This window comes from Hirundo rustica, chromosome 15, assembly GCF_015227805.2.
Source record: "Hirundo rustica isolate bHirRus1 chromosome 15, bHirRus1.pri.v3, whole genome shotgun sequence".
Taxonomy (NCBI): Eukaryota; Metazoa; Chordata; class Aves; order Passeriformes; family Hirundinidae; genus Hirundo; species Hirundo rustica.
The window spans coordinates 12745011-12769424 of NC_053464.1; the positions used below are offsets into that span (position 1 = coordinate 12745011).

The window sequence follows — 24414 nt, forward strand, 5'->3', positions numbered from 1 at the left end:
AGAGGGGGCATTCAGCTGCGCTGTCCCTGGGAATTGAGAGGGCTCTGAGCTAATGAACCTTCTTCTCTCCTTTGTCAGCTGTCCAGTGCCCCCACCAGCAGTGTGACCATCCTCACCTCAAAGCCAGGATGCCCTCAGGGCCAGCCCGGGCACAGCCTCCACCTTCTGTGAATTGGGGAGAGTACCTAGCTGCTGATCAAAGAGGAAAAGAACTATTTGTAAAGGAAAATAACTTTTTTCTCTTTTGAAAGGCCTCTAAGCAGATAAAATAGAAATAAATGTGGCTGGAAAGGGCTTCTTTCTCTACACATCCTGGTTTCGTGTGACCCACCTCCACCCTTTCTCTCTCCAGGAGTGATTCATGTGGGAGTAGCTCTTTGTGAAGATCTACAGATAAAGATATGGCAGCTGTCCAAAGACATTCATGGCTCCTGGCAATCTATTTTCCTTTAACAAAATTATATCCTTGTGGGGGATAAATTTGGGAGAAGATTAAAAAAAAAAAAGACACTTCAGTGTTGGAGGGGCGAAAGATTGGATTTCAGTCTGCTGCAGTGTCGTGTGATGGTGCTCTGCTTCTTATGCCCCAAATAATTAGTATCGGGGAAATTGTTTCAGAAATTATCTCTTCCATTTACCTTGAGTGCACAGGGATGGGGGCACCATGTTTTGGGGGTGGTTTTTTTCCCGTTTTTATTAGTTCTGATGTCGTACTCATTGTCTCATTCACGTTGCTAGGATCTTCAGGAGCTCTCCTCCAAAACAGCAGGTCTGTCCTTTCGCTGGGACAGCCAGGAAAGCATTCCTTTGGCAGAGCTTCGGGCTGCTCTTGTGATATATTCAGGCCCTAATCAGGCCTCACTGTCCCTAAGTGCTTGTGTAACATAACTTGGGGAATGTTCTCTGGAGGTCTCACAGGTGTATCAGGCTTTAGAAAAGATCGCACCCTTCAGATGTTGGAAATGCCGTGGGGGAAAAACGCAAAAGGGCAGCATAAAATGTGAACTCTTAAAAATAGCCTCACGTCCCGCTTGCATAACGTGACACGCTATTAAGCTTGCCTACAGAAGGCTGCAGTTGTGTGGTTCTGCAGCACTGCGAGTTTTAATGGCATGGGAAAACAGAGTTTGCTCTTCTCTGGAGCCAGAGAAAATTACAGTGTTCCTGTGCCATCAGTCCTGATGATGTTTCCAGTTTCATGAGAGCCAATTTTGCAATGTAAACGAAATAGGCATCTCTCATTGACACCCCATCAATCCCTGAAAAGACACCTCGTGTTAATGCATCCGTCTCTAATTGACATCTTGTGAATGTTGAGCGCTGTCGCATCATCCAAAGGCTGTGTAGGTTAAAGAACTTCTTACTGAAGTGGGAGTGCTGTCCAGGGGGGAAATTATTGCTAGCTCTAGACAAGATGTTATCATTTCCTTTCAGATAATACAGGAAGGCACAGGGGCATAAAACTTCTTGTTAGAACAGATCATGCTGTGAGATAAACTCGCATTCAGAGAGATTTCTGGGGTTTGGAATAGGGAATAAAGGTGTGGGAAAGAAATACTTGGGGGATAGGCTTCTGGAGAAGTCTGGGAATTTAAACTTGGTTCTAATTACTGCAAATATAGAGAATTTGAAATTTATTCATAGCTGTCAATATTTACTGTCTGTCTGTAGACACTGATAAGTATTAAATGTTTAGCTCTTTACAAACATTGTCATTTCTGAGATGAACTGGCAAGAAATTGTGAGACAGGCTGAAATAAAAAGATGATGTAGAATGAATGCAAGAGGAGAAGAGATTCTCTAAAACATATTTGAGCCCTTTTTGGGTTTGAATATTCTTCAGTGGGAGCCTGGAAAAGTCCTGGGCAGGTAGGGAGATGGAGAAAAATGATCTGCTATGTCTGACCTATTTCTGCTCTTTGGTAACACTGTGTGGTTCCAGTTCCCTCTGCTCCTCCTGAGAATGTCTCTGCTGAAGCCGTGAGCTCCACCCAGATCCTGCTGACCTGGGCAGCAGTTCCTGAGTCTGAGCAGAATGGTCTCATCCTGGGCTACAAGGTATGCCACTGGAGTTTCATACTCTTGATTTTTAGTGTATTACCAGGACATGATTTTGTATTTGTTATTTACTATTCACCTGCTGGAAATTCTTGTGTTCCAAAGTCAGCTATAGAAGATAAGGAAATGTGCTGGCTTTCAAAGAGGTGATTGGTGATGCAGTCTCATTTTACACGGGGTGACAAGGAGGAATCTCCCTCTCATCTCGCCTCATGCAACCATCTCTTTCCTTCTGCGTCTCATCTCCGTTTATCCTGCAGATCCTTTACAAAGCAAAGGATTTGGACTCGGAACCCAAGAGCCAAACGGTGAGGGGGAACCACAGCCAGTCAGTGCTGCTCTCAGGCCTGAGGAAGTTTGTGCTCTACGAGCTGCAGGTGCTGGCGTTCACCCGCATTGGGGATGGGGTCCCCAGCTCCCCTGCAGTCACTGAGAGAACCAAGGATGATGGTGAGTTTAAAGCTTAAAAAAGAACCATCTTATTTGATCCAGCCTTCTAATGCGGTTTTCTTCTAGTGGTGCAAGCGTAGGCAACAAATATTTGGATTTTGGGGGGGATTTGTGTTTCGGCTTTGAACCCAAAGGACGTTGGCTGTACCTGGTATAACTCAGCAGTATCCCATTGGTTATGGGCTGAGAATCCGGCAAAGGCACAAAAAATCAGTGTCCCCCATTTCCTCCTTCCCTGCAACGAATGAAGAGGAAAAAAATATTGAACTCTGAAGCTTGGTGGAGATAATTTCTATTGAAGACAATTTTAGAGCCCAATTATAAATTCCTATTGAAGTTCATTCATGCTAAAAAAAAAAAAAAAAAAAAGTTCTGCAATTGAAAGCAATAAACAAATCTGGGCCTGACTGGGCTAAAGGAAAGAGATGGAGTTTGCAACTTCAGTAATCCACTCTCTTTTTTTTTTTTTTTTTTAACTCAAAAGAATAAGGCATTGACCTTGGAAGATGATCCTACCAACTTCCTTTTGCAGCTGCCTCCAGCACTTCCCAGGGGGTTCCCAGTGCAGTTGGATGCCCTGAAGGAACCCAAGCAAGCCCTCCCTGAACACACCGGTGTGGTGGAAGCATTCCTGCTGATGGAATTCTATAGAAATTTGGTTCCATTCTTGAAATATCTTTGGGCTTTGCAGATGCTAAAACTGCTTTTACTTTCTCTACCTTTTTCAGGAGTGAATAGGTTGAAATCAGTGTGAGAGGCTTCTGTTTAAACCTCTCTCTTTGTCATCAAAATCTTTTCAAAGTAATATTGGAGTAAACATTGGTTTACACAAGCAAATTGATTAAAGTAATTTGGTTGGGCTGAAAAAACATTCAGACTTGTGGCTTAACAAAACATTTTCCATTCAGTGCAGGGAAGGAAGGAGTGGGAGCATATAGGGTCAGGAACAGGGCCAACAACTCCCTGACATTTTTTTAGCCTTTTTTTCAGCATACTCCCTGTGTGTAGACCTGGCTTCTCTTTGAAAGGAAAAAATTAAAAAAATTACTGTTAGCAGAACTCTGCAGGGTGAGAAAAAGCACTCAGTGAAATGTACATATCAGGCTATAATGAGAAATACTTAAAACTGTTTGTTTTGGATAACCCCATTATAGCAGTTCCCTCCTTAAGTGCATGTTGGCAAATGAAACAAATTGTTCTTCCATCTCCATACCCCTGACATAAATATGTTGTGTCTCCTCTGGGCTCAGCTTAATTAAAAGTATCACCAGGAGTAATGCAGGTGGAATTTGTGCTGAAGGGGAAAATTCATGGATGGTAATGTATGAATTAGCATCTCCTCACCTCGTGAACCTGGGCTGGTCAGCACCGTCTGTGTTAATGTGCCTCTCACCTGCCTCGGGTTCTCCTGCTCACCCCTCAGCGTTTAAGATGCAAATGTAGAGTCAGGGAGCAGTTCAAAGCTGGCGCTGATGACACAGGGAAGGGATATTACTGAATTCCAACAGGTATGAAGTGGATTAAGCTATATAACTCTCTGTAAAGGCAGCTTGGTGTCTTGCTTCATAGTGCGTTCTCAGTTACACCAGAGGTGATGCTGCAGTGAGAAAAATCCTACAGAGCTCAGAGCTCCTGGTGCAATAAAAAAGCACTGTAGGGTGCACTGGTCTGTGCTGTGTTTGGTGTCTGAGATCTTCATCCCTGAACAGAATGTGTATGTATTTACAGAATAAATGTATGCTATGCACATGCATGGGTGCTTCCAACCACTACTGGAGAGATGGGGCTTGGGCTGTGACTCTTTACAGGGTGAGCAGGACACCTGTGACCCCTGCGAGGTGCAGCCCTTGCTGCCATGATCCCTGTGTTCCCTTGCAGCCCCCGGGCCCCCCGTGAAGCTGGTGTTCCCCGAGGTGAGGCTGACGTCCGTGCGCATCGTTTGGCAGCCGCCGGAGGAGCCCAACGGCGTTATCCTGGGTAAGGAACGCAGGGACGGAGATCAGAGCAAGTGGGGTTTTCCTTTGCCTTGCACGTAAGAGAATCTCTGGCTGAAGAAAGGTAAATGAGCTGGTGTCAGCTGAGGGGACAAGTCTGCAGCACTCCGTGCTGTGGGTTTTCCTGAGCCAGAATTCGGTGTTGTTTGAGGCCCCGTGTCTGAATGTCATCTCTCTTCCCATCTGCGTTTTGGGTTGGTGACCTGTTTGGCTGACTATTGGGAAAACTGCCTAGAGACCTGGATTTTCCCCATCTTTGTCAGACATGCCCGATGTTTCAGTTTTATGTGTGCTTCCATTTTATTGCTTCCTTCAGATAACATGTCTGACAGGTCATGAGGAGTTAAATCCTATTTGCCCTTTCATCAAGGAAAAGAGAGGCAGCAAGGCATGACAGGAATTTGTGGAAAACCTTCTCACCTACCTGCTCTCATAACTCTTGGGTTGCCTTTGCAATATGTGCACCCAGCCACTGTTGCACTTAAAATGTGAAGACTTTTACAATGTAAGAATCCATTCCTGCCTCTAAAATTAACGTAGCTCATAGTTACCAAGCAATTTAGTGGTTTTTGCTGCTGCTGAACACATTTTACAGTAGTTCTGGCTGGCGAGTAAAGATTTGTGTCTCAATTCTGAGAACAGAAGCAAAAGCTTTTGTTTTTATCTATTACTCAGTCTGCCAGACCTTTCTGCTTCTAATTTCACTGCCATCATTCAGGCCCACATGTAGGCTTTCAGCAATATTCCCTAAAGCCTTCCCTGCTGGCCGGAGGGTGCCTGCTTCAAATGCTCCTGCAGAGGTGACGTTGCTTTAAATACAGAAGTCGTCCTGCATTGCACTTAAATCTTGAGTCAAGAACTCCAAGTGTTTGCTCAGGTGTGTAGTTTACCAAAGTGGTCCCCAAGCACCTGAAGACACAGGGAAATCTTCAAACAGCATCCAAAGGCAGACGCTGCAGGATTTTCTGAGCATGAGGAGGAGTCTGTCTGGACCTTGGCAGCGGTGAGCTGCCAGAGATGGATCCACGCAGGGTTTCTCTGCAGCTCAAGGAATCTTGGCTTCCAGGTTGTCTTGTGGGTTTGATTTGTTGCTTTTTTTAAGGAACTGTGTGTCCTAGAACTTGCTCTCAGCAGAGACTGAGATTTGAGTCACAGGATGTGGTTAAGGAGGAAAAAAAATCATTTGATAGGAATGATGAGAAAGCACAAAAGGCATTTTGCTCCCACAACTGTGTTCCAACCTCTCACGCTGCTGCACCTTGTTGGCCTCGTTTGCTGGAGTTGCTGCAAGATCAGCAGAGTAGGAACTCTCCTTTCTTTTGTCTTTGCAGAGTGCTTTGTGCAGTGCATCCCCTCTGCAGCTGGCTCTTGCTCATTGACATTATGGTGATGATAAAATCATACAAACAGGGCTGGAAGGAAAGGCAAAAGCTGTCCCTCAAAGAATCTTTGGCATGTTTAGCATGTAGACTGTTGTTTCCAATGTCTTTCCCAGTAAGACACCCCAGGGTGCTTCACACAGTCCATGACTCCTCTGAAGGTGTAACAAAGTCAGTTCATGTCCCACTGTTCATTCCTGCTCTCTCCCACAGCGCAGTTCCAGGTCAGCCAGTCCTCCTTTCACAACTGCATTCAGCTTTTTCTCTTTAAGTGTGATAATTTGCAGATACCTTTATTGAATTTCATCTCACTGATTCCAGACCATCTCTCTTCATTGCCCAGATCTCTTTGAATGACACTCATGTCCTCTAAAGTGTGCACAGCTTGCTTTCAATTTTGGAGTTTGCAAGCAGATTGGCATTTCCATCAGCCAGGTCATTAATGAAAGTATTCAACAGGACCAGACTCATTCATGAGGTCTCAGGAGAGCTTACCTACTATGTCCTCCCTGGCTGTTAGCAAATCATTGATAACATTTTAATTTTTTTAAGCGTTCACCTCAAAATGTGTGGTGTTTTTCTTAGATTCTGTTATTGTGTTTGCTTTGGGTGGGACTATGTGCAACCATATTAAAGCCTCACTCAAAGACAACGTGGATCATATCTACTCTTCCCACCTGGCCAATTACACTGTCAAAATGGAAAACAGATTTTTTGATATTTATTATTTGCTCCAATCAAGTGGATATTGGCTGTTCCTTGGCACATTATTATCCTCATAGATGCTTGTATATTGACTCATATTTTTTCCACATTCTTTCTGTGTATTGAACTTTAGTTTGATTTGTTCGTAATTCCTTTAGTCCACCTTGCCTCCTTTTAAAAGACAGTGTACTCTGTTTGCCCTTTTGTAATGTTCTGGGATGTCACTTGTCGTCCACAGGTCCTAGAAGAGAATGGCTAATTATTCAGAGATGGCTCCATCTCTACAGGGCAAATTTCATCAGGCCTTTCTGACTTGATTACATCCAGCTTAGCTAAATATTCGTTAACCTGTTCTCTATCCCAGCCTGCATCCCTACTTACATTGTTGTCACTTTTAATTTGTGTGGAGGATCTTGTCAGCACCAACTTCTTGTTGTGTGTGAGACTGCAGCAGTGCAGGAATCAGCCTTCCTTCCCTTTCTGCCTCACCTCTCTTTTGCTCTTTTTTTCCTCCTGCTGGTTGACCTGTCCTCCTCCTCTCCCTCCGATTTCTAATGTATTTATGAAATCTTTCTCACTGCCTTTGCTGCCCTTCAGGTGATAACTCACTTTGCTGTGTGGCCATTCTGATTTTGTCCCTACCTGCCTTTGCTGTCTATTTATATGCTCCCTTAGACCTGTGTCCTGTTTCAACTTTTTCTCCAATTCACTTTTGATTTTCAGGCCATTAGTGAGCTCTGAATGCAAACATATTGGCCTCTTAACATCTTTTGTCTGCACTGGGATGGTTGTACCATTTTTTTTGTCTCTTAAAATGGTCAGCTAACCTGGATTCCTTTTTCCCTTAGAATTCCTTCCCAGGAGGATGTTACCTGCCAGTCCCCCCTATCCACCCTTTTGAAGTCCATTGTCTTTATTCAACAGTTCTTGCTTTTATTTTCTCAATGGTAGAAATACTGAGGTTCCTGGAGGAAGTAGTTAGCAGCCAAAGAGAGAAAAAGGGAAAATTGCTCATGCTGGCTACTTCTGTGATCTTTTCTAAGAAGTGAGCTGTGCTTCAAAAATAGATAAAAAACAATGTGTAGCCCTCTAAGGAAAGGTTGCAAATTTGGGGAGTTTGGGTTGGGTTTTATTTTTCCCTGCACACTTTTTACATCTCATTACTATAATGAACCTCCAAAACACCACTGCAACCCCCTGGTCAAGTGCACCAAAGTGGAGTCATTGGGCAAAATAAGTGAACGTAATTTTGTGCGCTGCCCTTCTATTCACTCATGGGGCTCGAAAGAAAAACCACTTGCTTTGCAAGAGCGACTTACGTTCAGAGCCTTTGAACTAATGTTCCTGCTCTGCCTGCCTTGTCCTCTGAGCATATGCGCACCTTTGCCGCTAACATTTTTGTAATCTATATAAAAACATGTTCTAGCCTTTCAGAGAGAGATTAGCAGGATGAAATACTGGCAGGCACCAAGAGGGAAAATCGCTTGTTTGTTTGTTTAAATATTTTACCATGCAAGTCTGTGAGATATTTCCCCTTTTTCCTTCTGGGAATGTTATGCCAGCCCTCTGAGGCTTCACTCTGTCTTCCTCTCTGCGCTCAGTTCAGCCAGCACCCACATAGTTCCCTCAAATACTATTAAAGATAAATGAGGCATTAATGTGCATTTGTGCACTTCAAGCAATGAGCTCCCCTGAAAACGAGAGCTTAACCCGCATCCTCCCAGGCCCTGGTTTGTATTCCTCACGGTATCCTCATATTTGGCATTTACGTGGAGCTTATTGCAAAAAAATTAAAAAAAAAAAAAAAAAAGCCTAAGACCTCCACCGAGAATTAGAACCAAAATTGGATGTAATCCGTGTTTGCAAATTCCTATTCTGATCCCAGGCTGCATTTACACACCCGCTGGCCCTAGAACAGATAAGCAGGAGAATCAACAAACCGGATTGCTGCTCCGCCGCGCCGAGCGTAACCTCGCGGTATCGCTCAGCTCTCCCCGAGTTCTGTGACAAATTAATAAGTGTTTGTATCTCTGCTGCACCGTGGCCTGCACCAACGGGTGCTGCCACTTCTTGAAGGGCTTTGTATGGTGACGAGCTTGAAGGCTTCTTGATATTCACGGGGTGTTGTCACCCCCCTCCTGCCTGTTTGCTTTAGGGAATCCAGCGGCTGTGCTGCGGTGACCTAACGTTTAACAGGCAGCTGCCGTTTATGGAGTTTGGGAAGAGTGCAGCTCGTGGAACTGCTTACATTCGTGCAAAAAATGCTCAGGAAGATGCTAAAGTGAGAAATAGGCCTAGTTTCAATGAATAAATGAACTCCTGAAGACTTGATCTTTCAGGAGGGTTTTTAATGCTGTTTTGGCCTGGTGAGTGGTGGCATTCCCAATAGCAGAAGAGATTTGGGATCTAATGTTATATGGCAAAAAAGTTAAGGAAATTATACAAACTCTTATTGACCATCCAGACATTTCACGTTCTATAAGATATTCCTTTCTCCCAAAAGTTTGTTCCAGTCACTTTTTAAAGGCTATACTTTTATTCATAACCTTTGATTTTTTTTTTTTTTTTTTTTTTTAGTAAGATATCTGCAATATCTTCTTGTCATAATCTAGTAAGGAAAGGAAGCTGCTCATTCCTCCACTGCAACAATTGCCTGTTATAGCCCTCGAGCATACATTAATTTCTCTTTGAACACTTCCCATTTACCTCTATTGATTTGCCTCGTTTGATTTCACTTAACATTCCCTTTCTTCTCCTATCCCTTGTTGCTGAAATTCATCAACTTAATAATTTTATCTTTTTGATCTTGCATTAGCCCTAGTTATTATCCAAGCTGTAGTTTAAGTACTGAGTCTTCTGCGCTGCTCAGAAAAAAATAAAAATAATGCTTTTTATGCAAGTCTGGATCCTCATTGTCCCGAACTGTCTAACAGGAGATGCAGGGGGTCAGGATGAAGCGCTGGGTGTCTCCCAGGTGGGTTGTAGGTAGCGGTAAAAGTGAGCTGAGTTCAGGTGTAGAGCTTGGATATTTACCTTGGAATCAGACCTATGGAGGTGTCAAGGTGATGGCTCTGGTTGTGTAAACTCAGGAAAACAGATATTTCCTCAGACTTTGAGCCAAGACAGCAGATGTAGGAGGGGACAGTGAGAGCTCGCACTGTTTTTCACAGGGGTGCAAGGAAAGGGAGTTTGGAGAGCCTGTCACAGAGACAGGCTGTGACAAGTGATTTCCTCTCTCTCACAGCTAAATTAATTTTTTCACTAGCCACACCCCCACTCTTGTGTAAGATATTGTAATGGCCTAGATATGCGTGTGTTCCTTTGCCTAACCTGGGTGTGTTTGCAATTGCTTTCCAGCATGACTGCCACCATTTAGCAGTAAATAGTTATCTTTCTATTCCCCCCTTACATTTTAACTACACTTCATATTTTACAAAGGTTTAGAAAAGAGAGGAAATTACTCAACAAGGATATGTCCCAGATATCATACTTATCTTTTAATAACTAGATAAATCAACTTTTCTATTCTTTTAATATTCTCTGTTTCCCTCCAGGTCTTATTCTTTACGTCTTAGGTCCCTTTATCAAGCTGCTTTAGCCATCTTAGTTGCTTTTTTCCTTCATCTTTCCTGCTTCTGTAAAAATTTCCCCAGTGCTTTTCTTTGACTATTTTTCCTCCTTGTTAAGATCCTGCACTGGGGTTTTCACTCCCACGTTCTTCACATCAGGATAAACAAAAAAGATCATATATATCAGTTCCTTCTCCCCGTTGCTCTCTGTCTTTCTGTGGAATTTTAAAAAAGATCAAAATATTGCAGCATTAAAGGTACAGAAATACTTTGCTGAAATTTATTGGACTAGTAATGGAAGAACTAGTCCCATGGATAAAAGGAGATAATTTGCAGGTGAAAAAATGAAATGTTGAAAGAGTAAGACCCCAAGACTTTGCTGGGATCTAAGCACGCTCGGGAGCACTGAAAAATCAGGAGACTTTTTAATTGATTAGAATAGAATAGAAGAGAACAGACTATTCCAGTTGGAAAGGCACCTATAACAATAATTAATCCAGCTGCCTGACCAGTTCAATGCTGACCAAATTAGAGTATTATTAATGGCTTCATCCAAATGGCTCTTAAACAGGCTTGGGGCATTGCCCACCTCTCCAGGAAGGCAGTTCCCAGGTTTGACCACCCTCTCTGTAAATAAATCCTTCCCCATGTCCACTCTAAACCTTGGCTGAAGCAGCTTTGAACCATTCCCGCATGTCCCATCAGTCCCGGGGTGATCACAGAACCCAGATAGTTTGGGTTAGCAGCAATCTTTGAAAGCCATCTGGTCCAGCCCCCCTGCCATGGGCAGGGACATTCTCAACTTTCCAAGCCGTGTCCACCCTGACCTTGAATATTTCCAGGGATGGGGCAGCCACCGCCTCTCTGCACCGGTGTTTTACCAGCCTGGTAGATCAGCACCTCCCTCTCCAGAGAGCAGTGAGGTCACCCCTCAGCCTCCAGACTAGACAAGCCCAAAGTCCTCAGGCACTCCTCACAGGACACTGCTCCCAGCCTTTGAAGAAATCTAAGTTTATCCACCTGGCTGTGGAAATGTTCCTGTAGGAATAAGCCAAGCACAGCCTGGGGGAGCTGGGGCTGAAGCCACAGGTGCTTGGAAAAGCCAGCTCGCTCCTCGAGGTGTCGGTGCAAACTGCTCCATCTGAAGCAGCCATGACTGTTTCCCCATGTCCCCGAGCAGCCGCCAGAGAAGAAAGGACAAGGAAACCCTGGTGCATCATCAGTGGCACTGTGAGAGCCGGCACAACAAAATTAATACCATCTGTATCCCAATTAAATTCCCCTGTTCGCGGCAGAGTGCGCCACACGCAAGTGGCATCGATTCCAGGGACTGCAGGAACTCCGGGCCTTTTCTGTGAGTGGAAATGTGGCAAATGTGGCATGTTCACAGTGGGAAATAAATGTCATTGGGTTTTCTCTAATAGCCGTAGGTAAGATCAGCCCCTCAGATTTCATGCAGTGACCTTCCCAAATGAACCATGCCAGGTTTGGCTCCCCTTGGTCTTGTTACAGCCAAGATGTGGTGGGAGTTCAAACTCTAGCTGGGATATTAATTCCATGAGAAAGAGATGGCTCAGGTGCTGCAGACCTCTTTTGTCATTTGGAGGATGAGCAGAGGGTTGGCAGAACTGTGCCGTGACTGTTTTGTTTTCAGCTGGTTTGATTTGGATTTTGTTGGCTGTGCTCTGCCCTGTGTAACTCCATGGAGCATTTAATCATACATTTAGCTCAGGCAATAAAACTCCACATCAGTTCTGCTATTAATTGATTTTGGAAGTCAGCTGCTGGACTGGAAGTTACCATTGAGCTCCAGAAGTGAGAGCCTGATTGAATTGCTGGGTTTACAGAATGGATTTGAACATTTGGCAGACCCTCTTTGGGGGACAGTTGTCGCTAGTGGTGCGTAAGAGCCCTGGAATCCCTCCTTGCACAGTGGAATCATTAATAACCCAGGCTAAACCGTGAGCTCCTGATTGTTAGGCAGGGTGGAAGGGGGTTTATCACTTACAGGCATCAGCAAAATTGATTATTGAGACCTGCATGGATGAAGCAGGACCACAGGGCTTGCAGGCTCCTTCCTCAGGCTCTAGGCAGGAGCAGTGATGCTGGATGAGGGAAGGGTGGCTTTATTGGCAGATCTGGCGCTCACTGCTGAGGGAAAAGCACGTGCAGAGAGGAAGGGCAAGCTTTGACTGGAGCAGTGTGGAGGCTGCGTGGTTCAGGCAATCCAGCTGCTGAAGCTGCAGCTGCAGAACCTTGAATTTGTGCCAGTGCTGAAACTGGGAGAGGGCAGAACAACCTGTGAGCGTGGGCTGGAAAGCTGGAACGGGAGCATTGCCTTGAACCCCCTCAGTCAGGTGACACATGGAACCGACTCTGCTCCTTTGCTTTCCAGAAAGGTACCAGCATGCCCAGGGAAGATTAAACTGGTTTTGCATCTTGTCGGTCTAAAGGATGGAAAGTGAGCTGGGTTTCATGGCAGTTGTATCCAGCAGAGCCTCCTGTGTGAGTGATTTCCTTTGTAAGGTGCCTGGCATCTGCCAAAAAAGCAGAGCTTTATAACGGCAAGGGCAATAAATCACTTTTCTCCTGACTTCAGATAAGCATGTAATTAGGATAAACTAATAGTGCTGGTGCTCTTTTGTCCCTGCTAGAGAAGCCAGCTGAGCTTTTCCCCTCTCTGCTTGCAGGGTACCAGGTCGCCTACCGCCTGGCCAGCAGCAGCCCCAACAAGTTCACCACGGTGGAGGTCGGCTCCACAGTCCGGCAGTTCACGGCTACAGACCTGAGCCCAGAGTCAGCCTACATCTTCAGGACCTCTGCCAAGACCAGGCAGGGCTGGGGGGAGCCTCTGGAAGCCACGGTGATCACCACTGAGAAACGAGGTAACGCCTGCAAGCCGTGGGTTCGGGGAGTTTCTGTGCCTGCCCCAGTGCCTGTGCTGCACTTAGGGGGATTTTAATAGCAGGCTGCACCTCCTCCTTCTCACCCCATAAACCTGCCCCAATCCATAGCAACATCATGATTTGAGAAAGCAAGGCAGACTTTTATGAGACGCAATTCTTCTAACCTGCCGGGCTGTTGGAATTGATTTTTCCATCAGCTGCTATATTGGCCATATGCAGCCTCCTTTTGCAGTCAGATGGGTTTTTGGGTTTTTTGTTGGTTTGGTTTTTTCTTTTTTTTTTTTTTCAGCTCTCTCGTTTTCTAGAAAGACTGCAATCTTAAGAAAGTAAGTGATGGATGAATTATATTGATTAGGGAACACAAAATGAGAGTCAGTGGCGTTGCAGAATTTCTCCACGGCTCCTCCATTGTGCCTCAGCCCTGACCTAATGTGTTTGTAATTACTCTGGCCTTTCGCTGCCACACGCTCGAGCAGAGCCTTTGCATCTGGATTGCCCAGACTTTTTCTGCTTCTTGCATCAGCCATGAAATGGTTGTTTGCATGCTGACTCTCCAGGCAAATTCTGTTCTGAGGGGAGTCTAGATGGTGGCATTTATAGATGTGTGTAAATGAAACCAAATGCTTTGATACCAAATGTACCAAAATGTGAAAGACATTTCAGGTATTACAGGATCTGCTCTGCATCGCTGCTTGTTTTTAATGCTTTGGCTCAAGGAACTGCTCATTCCTCCAGTTTTAGAACTGATCTGTAGAGCTTCAGTTAAAAAAAATTGCATTTTCTACTTGCACATGAAGATTTTTATTTTTTTTTTTTTTTTTTTTTTAAATTCAGAGCTAAAAGTGGATATATTGGTGAATATGTTGGTGGAGGGCAAATGTGTGGGGTTTTCACTTTCTTGCACACAGGTCATGTTCCACTGCAAAGAATATGTCTGGTCTCTTGAGCTGGCAAAATCAAAACAAGCCAGGGTAACTCTGCCAGCTCCACTTGGGTTTTGTGCCATGGGATGTCTGGATATTGATATTTTTAAAGTAAAACTGTCCCTCAAAAACTAGAACCATACAACTCCCGTGCCTCATAAAAGTCACAGTTCAGAGAGGAGCACACTCCAGCAGGTCACCAGGCCAGACCTCCACAGACATCTTTCAACTTCTGCATGTGCTTGTGGGCCTGCTCCTGGTTCTTTCCCAAGTTATGCACTACAATGCAACCAATGACATTTGCTTTTAATTCCTAAAATGTGCCTGATAAGCAATCGTTTGTTTAAAGTCCTTTCTACACCTTGCACATGATTTATTGCAAGAGTAAAGATTTCCCATTGTATTTGCCCACAATGTCTTCCTTATTATTTTTCTCCAACATTTCTGAGAAGAGAGGAAGCTGATGTTCAGCTACCAACAGCAAGAGCCTGAGAGGTGCTTTTCAACTACTCCTGGCCTGTCTGGTTGGGTTTAAAATTCCCTCTGGCAAAGCTCTGCAGGTCATGTGCAGCTTTCCCAGTGCATAACAGCGCAGTCCTCAGAGAAAGAACCTCTGGAGATGTGTTAGGAAATTGGAAGTGCCTCTGCTAAAGATACTGTCCATCAAAGAGATTTATCAGCTCAAGGTTTCTCCCACCCCTGTCTGATTGCTGTCAAAGGGGAGTTTCAAAGCCTGACATGTGGAGGCTTCAAAAAAAAAACCCCACCATGCCAAAAAAATGTGAATTCTCATAGCTCAGAGCCTCTCCTGCTCAATAAAACGTGCTGAGATTCCCCGGACTGTGCAGAGGGATGCACAATAGCTCAAGGCAGAACTCCCAGCTCACTGTGGGAACAATGACCCCTTGTTGCTATCAATGCTTTAGGGTTATCTTGAGTACCCAAATCACAGTGTAACAAGATCCCGTTCTCTTGTTGATGGACAGCTCTGCGGGGCCTCTACGTGTTTTGGAACCACAAGTTTACTGATCTCATACAAAGTGTAAGGACAAAAATGTGCTTTCTCACATCAGCAAGAATTATAAAAGGGGATGATAAAGAAAGTTATCCAGGTGTAGCTATCCTGCTAACAAGAAATTAACCTGAAATGTGTATACATGATAATAAATATTCTAGAATAAAAAGATATTTAATTCCTGTTAATAAAGATGTACTTAAAATCCTCATAGTCCTTGATACTAAGGTGGACAGACACAAAAATTCTCTTGAAAATTAACAAAATTGGTCACTCTCACCCTTGTAAATTCCTTGGTTAATCCCAGTATAAATCTTCACATTTTGCAGTGAAGCCTGTGATTTACAGATCCCAAGCTATATTGTGGCTGCACCCTCCAGGGCCTCTGCTGCAGTGCTTTGAATCTACACTTCAGAACAGTCAACACCAGTGATCAGGGCAGAACTGAGTCAAAAAACTTAAATGTAGCAAGAAATTAAAAATAGTCTATAGAATCATGTGGCCTGGTGGAGTCAAACCTGCACTGACAGTCTCAGCTTAGCATTTGCTTGTGGCTGAATTCCCATAAACAAACTCTTTACACTAATGGGTTTGTACAAACAGTCAGGGAGTATATCCTGCAAGGCGGGAGATTTTAAGAACTCCCATTAGCAGCAGAAGGAAACCCAGTCATGGGAGACTGACTGCAAGATCTGACCTGCCCAAAAGTGCAGAGCAGGATGTATAAAATCCCTGCACGACTCTCGCTCCCTGGCATGGAATAACCCCGCGTCCCTGTCTCTGCCTGTCAGCGTAAGGCGCTGACCTTTCGCGTCGTGCTGCTGCTCGCAGGCTGCTGGCACCCAGGGCTTCCTCCAGCTAATAGCTTACAAGTCTTTGGGCACTGATGTCAGCGAGAGCAGGCTGCAGAGAAATGCCAAAACACGCAGGAAATGGTTTTAAGGGATGGCAGGGAAATGAAGCGCTGGCTGTCCGGAGCTGTGAGGAATCAGGCAGGCAGAGGTGTGTTTATGGAAACAAGTGCTGATGAAGTTGAATTGAATTGCTTCTCAAAAGCAAGTCACTGCGGTGTCTCCAATCAATTTCTGCTTTATTACATGCCACACATTTTAATCAGAATCAATAATCTTCATGATAAACAATTAAACAATTATTCCTCACTCTATAGGGTTTCTCTATTGAAATCGATGGAGTGCGGAGCCGCGGTGACGGGAAAGGAGATCTGTAATGAAACAGTTGGGGGCTGGCATGCTGACACCTGCATTGCCATTCCCTGCTCATCCCAGAGCTGTGAGGGTAATTACTCTGGAGAGATCTCCCTCAGCACTGGCTGGTTTGACTTTGCAGGTTCAAGGTTAGTGGGTATGAAGGGAAGAGTCAGGGAGCTCTGGAAGGGACCTGCACCGGGTGTTCCAGCCCCAGCTCTGTGCTGCTTCCAGGCTGGGGTTTGGAAGCAACAGCACCAGGAGCTGCTGATGCCTCCTGGTTCCTCGCCTGGTGCAGGAGTTCAGCATCAGCTGTGTGTGCTTGGACTCTGCCACACAACAGCCTGTTCCAGCTCGCCCCTTCCTCTTGCCGCAGCTGGGGGAAGAGGACCCTGCATGGCACAGAGAGAACAGAGTTCCTGGTAGCAAGGAGTAGGAACAGGTGAAAAAGTGAGCTCATTGACACACAGATTCTGTCAAAAGAGCCAATGCAGCCAGAAGCACAGCTGAGTTTCATTAAAGATTGCCTTGCCTTGTTTGGCTTCCAGTCCTGGTGACTCTTCTTTAACCAGGTCAAGACCCGCCCCAAGTCTGAGGTCCACTGTGAGGAAGGTTTATATGCTGTGGTTACCTTTGGTGCAGGGAGATGAGAATCAGTTTTACTGCTCTTCCTTGCAGCAGAAGGTTAAGGAACGGGATGTTTGCATACTTCATGTGGCAAATCCAAAAATTCAATGCCCTGTGGCTTTACCGCTGTGAAAATCTGACCGGGCTGTCACATTTTACCTTGTTTTGAATTCCCTCTCAAAGCAGCTAACTTGTGGTTCGATTGCAGAGCGACCAGCACCTCCCAGGCAGGTGATGACCCCCCAGGGCGACGTGTCCTCCCGCAGCCTGGTGCTGACGTGGGTCCCCGGCAGCGACGGATCCTCGCCAATCCGATATTTCACCGTGCAAGTGCGGGAGCTGCCGCACGGGGACTGGCAAACCTACTCCTCCTCCATCAGCCACGAGGCCACGTCCTGCATTATCGAAAGGTACCATGAGGTCCCAGGCCAGCGCAGAAATTCACAAACTTTCCCTCTAGTTAGGAAACCAAAACCAGCATCGCTCAGCTTCATGTTCTTTTTGGGGGAGAGAGGTTAAGTGAGGCCACTGCTCCCATTTTAGAGGTGGTGTTGTGAACAGCGGTTGAGAGATTTGCTGAAGGTCATGCAATAAATCTAATTAAAGTTGGACTGCAGTGCATGTTTTTTGAAGCCTTTCCTGGAAGCTCAGAACCGCAGATAACGCTACTCAGGCTAAATCATATGTAGCTACACAGAGCTCTGTAAAATACAACTAGTTAAAAATCCTTTCAGTAGTGACTGATGTTAAAATCCACTCTGAATGCTGCATGGCAATTATCTCTATATAAGCTTTTCCAGATGAAATGAGAACCATTTTTATCTGTATTTTCCATACTGAAGTTTATAGATAGCATCAGAATGTTTAAACTTTGTTATTCAGGCTTCATTATATCCTCTGCAATACTGGTGTAATTAAAGTCCTTGTAACATCAGCAGAAGTAATTGAATGTCTACGAGCAGGTACTTGTTTTGCTGTCCATTTCCTCTGTTGACGAGCCAGTACAAATCAGATTACTTCTAAAAGGCCATGAGCTTTAGGAGAATCAGGTATTCTGAGCATTCAGATACAGATTTTTTGGGTCTGTTATTAAAAGCATTGGTGGCTGTGGTACATGGCAGCTCACTGGTTGGGTGCCAGTATCTTTCCAGTCAAAACCTGTAAAAACAAAGAAACCATCTATGTCACTTAGACCTGGCTTTTGCATGACTGAAAACAAAAGATCAAAAGGGATGATTCACATTAATCAAGTTACTGTAGCTAAGAGATTCTGTCCTGACAGAGTGGCAATGCTGAGATTTCTTCTCCCCCTTGCTAAAAGCACTTTCCTGTGGAAGTCCAGAAGGGTCATGGATGTGAGAGTGCTGCCCATCAGGATGCATTATCCTTGATGTTTAATCATTCCTTACAAGCAACTTGGGTTTGTAGCCAGTGCTACATCTGCCAGTGGATGGTGAGACAGTACCAATTAATTAGTGAAATCCCCCTAAGTTACAGCTCTGCATTTCAAACCTCTGCCTGTGACTCCAAAGGCAGCCTCCCCTTCACCGCCCCTGCCAAGCCAAGACAGAATCATCTCTGCAAGGTTATGTCAGCTGGAAATCACTCTTTGCATATCTTAAAGCACCACATAGACAAAAGAGCTGCAGGGAGCCTTTTGTTGCTGTCTTTATTAAATAATCCCAGTAAGATGGCATTAATTTGGGATTCAGCAGGAGCGAAACGCACTGATGGAACGGTGTGGCGCAGGGGATTAGTCAGGAGCTGGCACTCTGAATCCCTGATTCTGGGCACTGGCTGACCCTGGGCACGTCTCCTGCCTCCTCCCCATCCGTGCCAGGAGGATGGGCCGACCCCGATGGCTTTGGAGGATATCTCAGCAGAGCACCTGGAAAGCCAGGCTCTGCACAGCCATGCAGAGCTCTGATAGCGAGCCCCAGTCGTGCGCTCCTCCACGAGCTGCAGCCTCAGGTCTGCTCACTGGGGCCCAGTTCAGCGACAAATCCAGGAGTGTTTTGGGGAACTCAGAGCAGGGGACATCTGGGAAGGTGCTGATGGCAGCAGGGGTGGGAACACGGAGGGAGCTGGGGGAGACTGCAGAGAAGAGGCGATGGGGAGAGGGGACAAACTGCTCAGCTACTCTGGCTGGCAGTGGGCACGTTCTCTGTGGAGTCAAGTGGCAATGAGGGAGGGAGATTTCACCCCTCAGCCTTGTTTATCCCATTCCACAGCTTGAACCCGTTCACCTCCTACAAGCTGCGAGTGAAAGCCACCAACGACATCGGGGACAGCGACTTCAGCGCGGAGACAGAGGCAGTCACCACCCTGCAGGATGGTAAGGGACGGGGAGGAGGGCACACTGGAGGGGTGAGGGCTCCCCAGGGCTCCCGGAGCCACGGCAGGGTGCTCTCCACTGAGACTGGACCGAAAACCAACAGCCAAGGCAGTTTTGTCCACAGGAAGCCGGCACAGGTAGCAGTGAGATATGGCTGAATTAACAGGCAGCCTTTAAGTGTCCTGCTGTGCCCTCTGATAATGAATCATACTTTCAGGAGTCTCAAAATGGATTTAAGCTTCGTTTGATTGGCTTCCAAACTCTGCACTAACCATTATCTTTGCAGAAATTGAATAATTTACAAGAGAGCATTAAAAATAAATGTAGAACCCTGCATACATTTGAAGAAGTTTCTTCAATTGTTTTCCCCTCACAATCCACGTCGGTCTGCAGAATGGCAAAATTGCTGAGGTAGAAGTAAGAAAGAGTAGGAAGCTCCTGGAAACATGAGCATTTAATCCTGCAGATCAGGACTAATAAACTGTGAATGACATTGACAAGGCTTTTATTTTTAGCCTTAGAGATCAGCTTCTAATTCCTTGATTGTATAAAGTCGATGCCTGAATGCAGAAGTAGCTCTGATGTCTTGAATGGAGGAAGGAACTCTGCAAAGTAGGAAAAGCATCAGGATGTGCTTTTACCCTGGGAAATTGGGTAATCCTGGTATACATAATGTGGATAAATATATATATACATGGGTGCTGTGAGGTGGGGGTCAATCTCTTCTCCCAAGTAAGAAGAGGTAGCACGTAAGGAAATGGCCTGGCTGCAGGAGAAGTTTAGATTGAATGTTAGGGAAGATTCCTTCACTGGAAGCTTTCTCAAGCACTGCAAAGGCTGCCTAGGGCAGTGGTGGATTCCCCATCCCTGGAGGGATTCAGAAGCCTGTGGCACCTGGGGACATGAGTTAGCAGTGGGATTGGAAGTGCTGACTTAATGGTTGGACTTGGTGCCCCACCTAAATAATTCTGTGGTGTTGTGTGTGTGTGTGTGTATATATATATATATATGTGTGTGTGTTTGCTTCTATGGTTATAAGTGTGTGTATATATATATATATATATATATATGATTGATTCTATGGCTATAGATACATATATATGGTGCTAGGAATTACTTCCTACAGAGCAAGGAGTTAGAAACGACACTGAGACATGAAAATAGGAAGCCATTTTGCCCAAGAATGTGGTCTTGAATTCAGAAGAACAGAGGACAGAGCTCAGGAGCATGGGAAGTTAAATAGGAACCCATGTAACACCTGACTCATGTGCTAAGCAGCCCCTCAAAGGCATCCTGGCTCTCCACCTTCCTTCACAGCTGCAGCAGGGTCGGTGCAGGCTGGAACTGGTGCTAATGAGGCAGCACTGACTCACTGGTTTGGGATTTTAAATTTCGTTTTAAGTTCTCTTTGAATTTAGCTACAGTGGATCTAGAGTTGTGCTTGGCCTCATCACAATACAGCAGGGAAAAAACTGTGAAAGCTCCTCAGCAAACTGAGTGTTTATTCTGCTGAGCAACCCCGGTGCTGCCACTTGAGCACTGCACTGTGGAGGTCTGTGAGCTCCTGATAAGCCTTTGCTTCACATCTTCGAGCTGCTGGGGAGTGTCTGGGAGTGCCACAGGCCATGGGCACAGGAAGGGGTTAACCTGTGGTAACTCAAGCTGTCCTGACTCAAATAATGTGTGACCGTGTGACACAGACTCCTAAATTCAAGGTGGGCTTGCCCCAAAGGTGGCAGAAAATCTGAAAAATCTGGGAGCAGTTTTCTCACCCGTTGGAGCCAGCACACGGCCGGTTCCACTTCCTTACAGATGGGCATCTGCTGGTCTGTGAGCAGCTGGCTGCTGCAGCCTCCTCCAGGTTTATGCCCTGAGCTTTTCTTGCTGTGCTCCAGCTGCCAAGGCCACGGGTGGAGCAAGGGAGGTAAGAGGAGTGCCTGGCTTCTCCCTGGCTTCCAGCACCCACATCCACCATGCTGCTGTTGAGACCCACCACGAAGCAGCTGGGATGGAAGATTTCCTTCAGCAGCGAAGAAAAAGTACCTGATGAATGAAAGAAAAACTGCCCCCTTTCCACCCTCCTGCTGTAACTGCTTTTGTTCCCTTTTTCTCTTGTTTAGTTCCAGATGAACCACCCAGCTCTGTCTTGGTAACTCCCCACACAACTTCCTCTGTCCTTGTGCAGTGGCAGGTAGGTAAAAATGAAAAATTCTGACGTTCCTGTGAACAATCTTTTGGGCTGCTTTGACTTGTTGAATTTAAGGTACATTGCCAGGGACATTTTCTTGAGTTGGAAGTATTGTACTAACATTGAAGGACTGCAGCTACTTCCTTATTTGCCTGATCTAGCATAAATTTTAGTGATGAATGGAGATTCCTGACAGCTGCTTTTACTTTGTGCCCCACTGGGAGGTAAAGGAGTGTCCAAGATTGTTACTTGTCAGATTCTCCTGCCCTCTCATTGCTATCCATGGATGTGCATCTTTACATGGAAAATATTCCATGGTAAGATCAGGTAATCAGAAGCTCACATCGTGCACAGCCTCCTCCTGCTGCTGGGATGATCAGAAGGCTGAGATCAGTGCCTGAGATCCCATTCATACCTCTGAGCAGCTCCACACACCCTCTTGACTCTTTGAGAGGGAAACACTGAGTTTCTTCAGAGCAGAGAAAGGAAGTTCGGGCTCTCCGCAGTCTCTCCGGGTTGGACGGGGAAGCATTTGTGTCAAGTCTGCATTTGATATTGGCATTTCCTCTGCCTTCCTTCACCTCTCAGTCCTGGCCTCACGGGAGGTGCAGGAACATTTTGTGACCCAGCGCCTGAGGTTTCTTTTTGCAGAGTGGGCGTTAATAGAGGCACCCCAGTGGGGCACTGCACGTTATCCATAGCCCATCCTGGCCCTCCTCTGCCCCCCACACGGAGTAAGGACGACTTTGGACGGATTGCATTGCAGTGAAAAATGTGCATGTGCATTTACGGTACAGATGGGACTCCCTGCGTTTTTTGGAAGAAAAACGTATGGACGAGGGTGCGTTTATTGCTGTGCAGCAGCACTTTAAACTCTGCCTGGCTGTGCTGCTCACGCAGGATAATCCTGGGCACCAGCACTGCTTGCAGCATGTCGAGCAAATAGGAGACAACGCTGAGCAGTTTTACCAAAGGAATTACGGAGAGATGCAAATCTACCTCCCCACCTGCAAGAGCCCTCAGCAAAGGGGGAGAAAAGGACAGAAAGTGAGGACAAAGAGGATGTGAGGCACGCTGGACCACAGCAGCAAATGTTCCCCCAGCTGACTGATTACTGGTGTGTAGTTAATGTGAAATAGGTGGTTGTTTAGGTAATTGGATGCTTTTCATTTCATGAAAGTGAAATGGGGTTGTTGTGCCAGAGCCATCTCAAGGGAGTTGTGGGCGATTATATGTCATTACCACATGTATATTAATAGGTCCTGGTAATTCAACCGTACTATATTTTTCAAATAAACAAAAATCTTCAAGTCCCACAATAGCCTCCAATTAAGAGGAAGTTTCACAGCAGTGTCTAAGAAATAATGTAAACTGAAAACAGCAGTCAAGCTAAATGGGAGAGTGGATTTCCAAGCAAAGCTAAATTTTTAACTTTGAGCTGTGTTAATAATTCACAAAACAAACTCTGGATGCACTATCTGGGCTTTCAGCTGCTTGGTCCAATCAGTCCATTATTTTTAAATTTAAAGGAGGAAGAAAATAAGTAATTTTCAGTGAGGTCCGTTGTATCAATAATGCAAGGTTATTTCAAATGTTCTGGAGGATATTACACTTAACATCGGGATCATGTACTGTTCTGCTCCTGCCTTAGAGATAACAATTATTCAAACTTACATTTCAGTCTTTATTTATTTATTTCCCCTTAAACAGCACAAAAGCATTTCTCTTATTTCCATACAACATTATGGGCTGCCACTCATAAGCATTTTACCTATTTCAGCAGATCCCCTAGGCCTTTCTACAAAATCCTGAATAATCCATTACATCAAACGCAGAGTTTTGTCCACAGAAGACAGATAGGAGGGGGAAGACCTGACCTTTTAGCAGAGTACCCTTTCCAGGAAAGAATCATCATTTCCATGGCAAAAAAAAAAAAAGAGAGACAGTTTGCAAGCTATTTATTTTCTGAGCTTTCCTGTCCTAAATCTCAAGGAAGGAAAAAATGGAGCGCCACAGAGTAGCATAAGAAAACCATGTTTGCTCTCATAAGATCAGTGTTGGACCACAATGAGAAATTAAGCTTTACCTGTTAGGCAATTACATGGCAGAGCAGGGAGTCACAGTCTCCTCCTCAGCCTCAGGAGGGTTTTCCTTTTAGAGTTCTGCAGGGTATTCAACTTTTTTTTCCCCTCTAAATTAAAAAAAAAAAAAAAATAGTAATTAAAATAGGAGAAGTCACAGGTAGGCAAGGACACTGCTGTGCTGTGGAGCCCTTCTCTGCAAGGGCTAAAGTAATTCCAGTGTAATGCAGAAAAGAGAAAGTCAAAAGTTTGGGGGGGTAAAAAAAAGAAAATATCAGGAGAGAGATATTGATAATTTCCAGTAACCCCATCTCATCTGCTTGCACAGGACAGTGTTTCAGCTGGTCCATGAGCACCAATGTCATGGGGCAGCCCTGGAGAAACCTGGCCCTTTATTTGCTCTATTTTCTTAGTCCCTTGGACAAGGGGCTCTCAACCTGAGACTAGGAAGGGCTGTTGTACAAGAGCTTGATTTATTTGCCTTGTAAAACACAGTCGTAGAGGGAATATGATTGCCCTTTCTAAAATACATCACAGGAGTAAACACCCCACAGGGAGAAGAACAATTTAACCCAAAAGGCAATGTTAGCACAGGAACAAATGGTTGGAAACTGGCTATGAATTATTTAGATCAGAAATTAAATGAAAGGTTCTAACCGCTGGGAGCAGCTTCCCAACGGGAATCCTGGGAAGCTGAGGAACGAGCTCCATCTCTGGTGGAGGTGGTTGTGTCTGTGAAAGAAGCTTTCAGCAGGTGGGGTGCTGCAGTGGGGAGGCGATGATCCTCGGGGTCCCTCACAATCCCGTTCCCACAGCATCGCTCTCTAGCGCAGATGCCAAATAACAGTGAAAGGTGGGCAGAGCTTTGCCAAAGGATGGAGCACAATGCTGAGCACAAAACAACAATGAATGAGAGATCTCCAGCCAGGCAGAGCAAGTGAAATCTTGAGAGGAGTTGGGTTGCTGTCAGCAGGCTCTG

The 24414-nt window shown here is 45.3% G+C and overlaps 1 protein-coding gene across 6 annotated transcripts in view; it reads left to right on the forward strand.

Moving 5' to 3' along the window:
* The window catches only part of SDK1 (sidekick cell adhesion molecule 1), a 384927-nt gene that overhangs the window by 306717 nt on the left and 53796 nt on the right, over window positions 1-24414 (forward strand). For 5 of the 6 annotated variants that reach the window (XM_040078744.2, XM_040078745.2, XM_040078747.2 and 2 more), the window contains 7 exons: window positions 1943-2058; window positions 2319-2508; window positions 4387-4485; window positions 12846-13040; window positions 17040-17241; window positions 19063-19166; window positions 21287-21357. In XM_040078744.2, coding sequence (XP_039934678.1) covers window positions 1943-2058; window positions 2319-2508; window positions 4387-4485; window positions 12846-13040; window positions 17040-17241; window positions 19063-19166; window positions 21287-21357 — 977 coding nt within the window. Of the gene's footprint in view, window positions 1-1942; window positions 2059-2318; window positions 2509-3758; window positions 3826-4386; window positions 4486-12845; window positions 13041-17039; window positions 17242-19062; window positions 19167-21286; window positions 21358-24414 lie in introns of those variants that run through there. The other variant, XM_040078751.2, reaches the window with a different exon arrangement.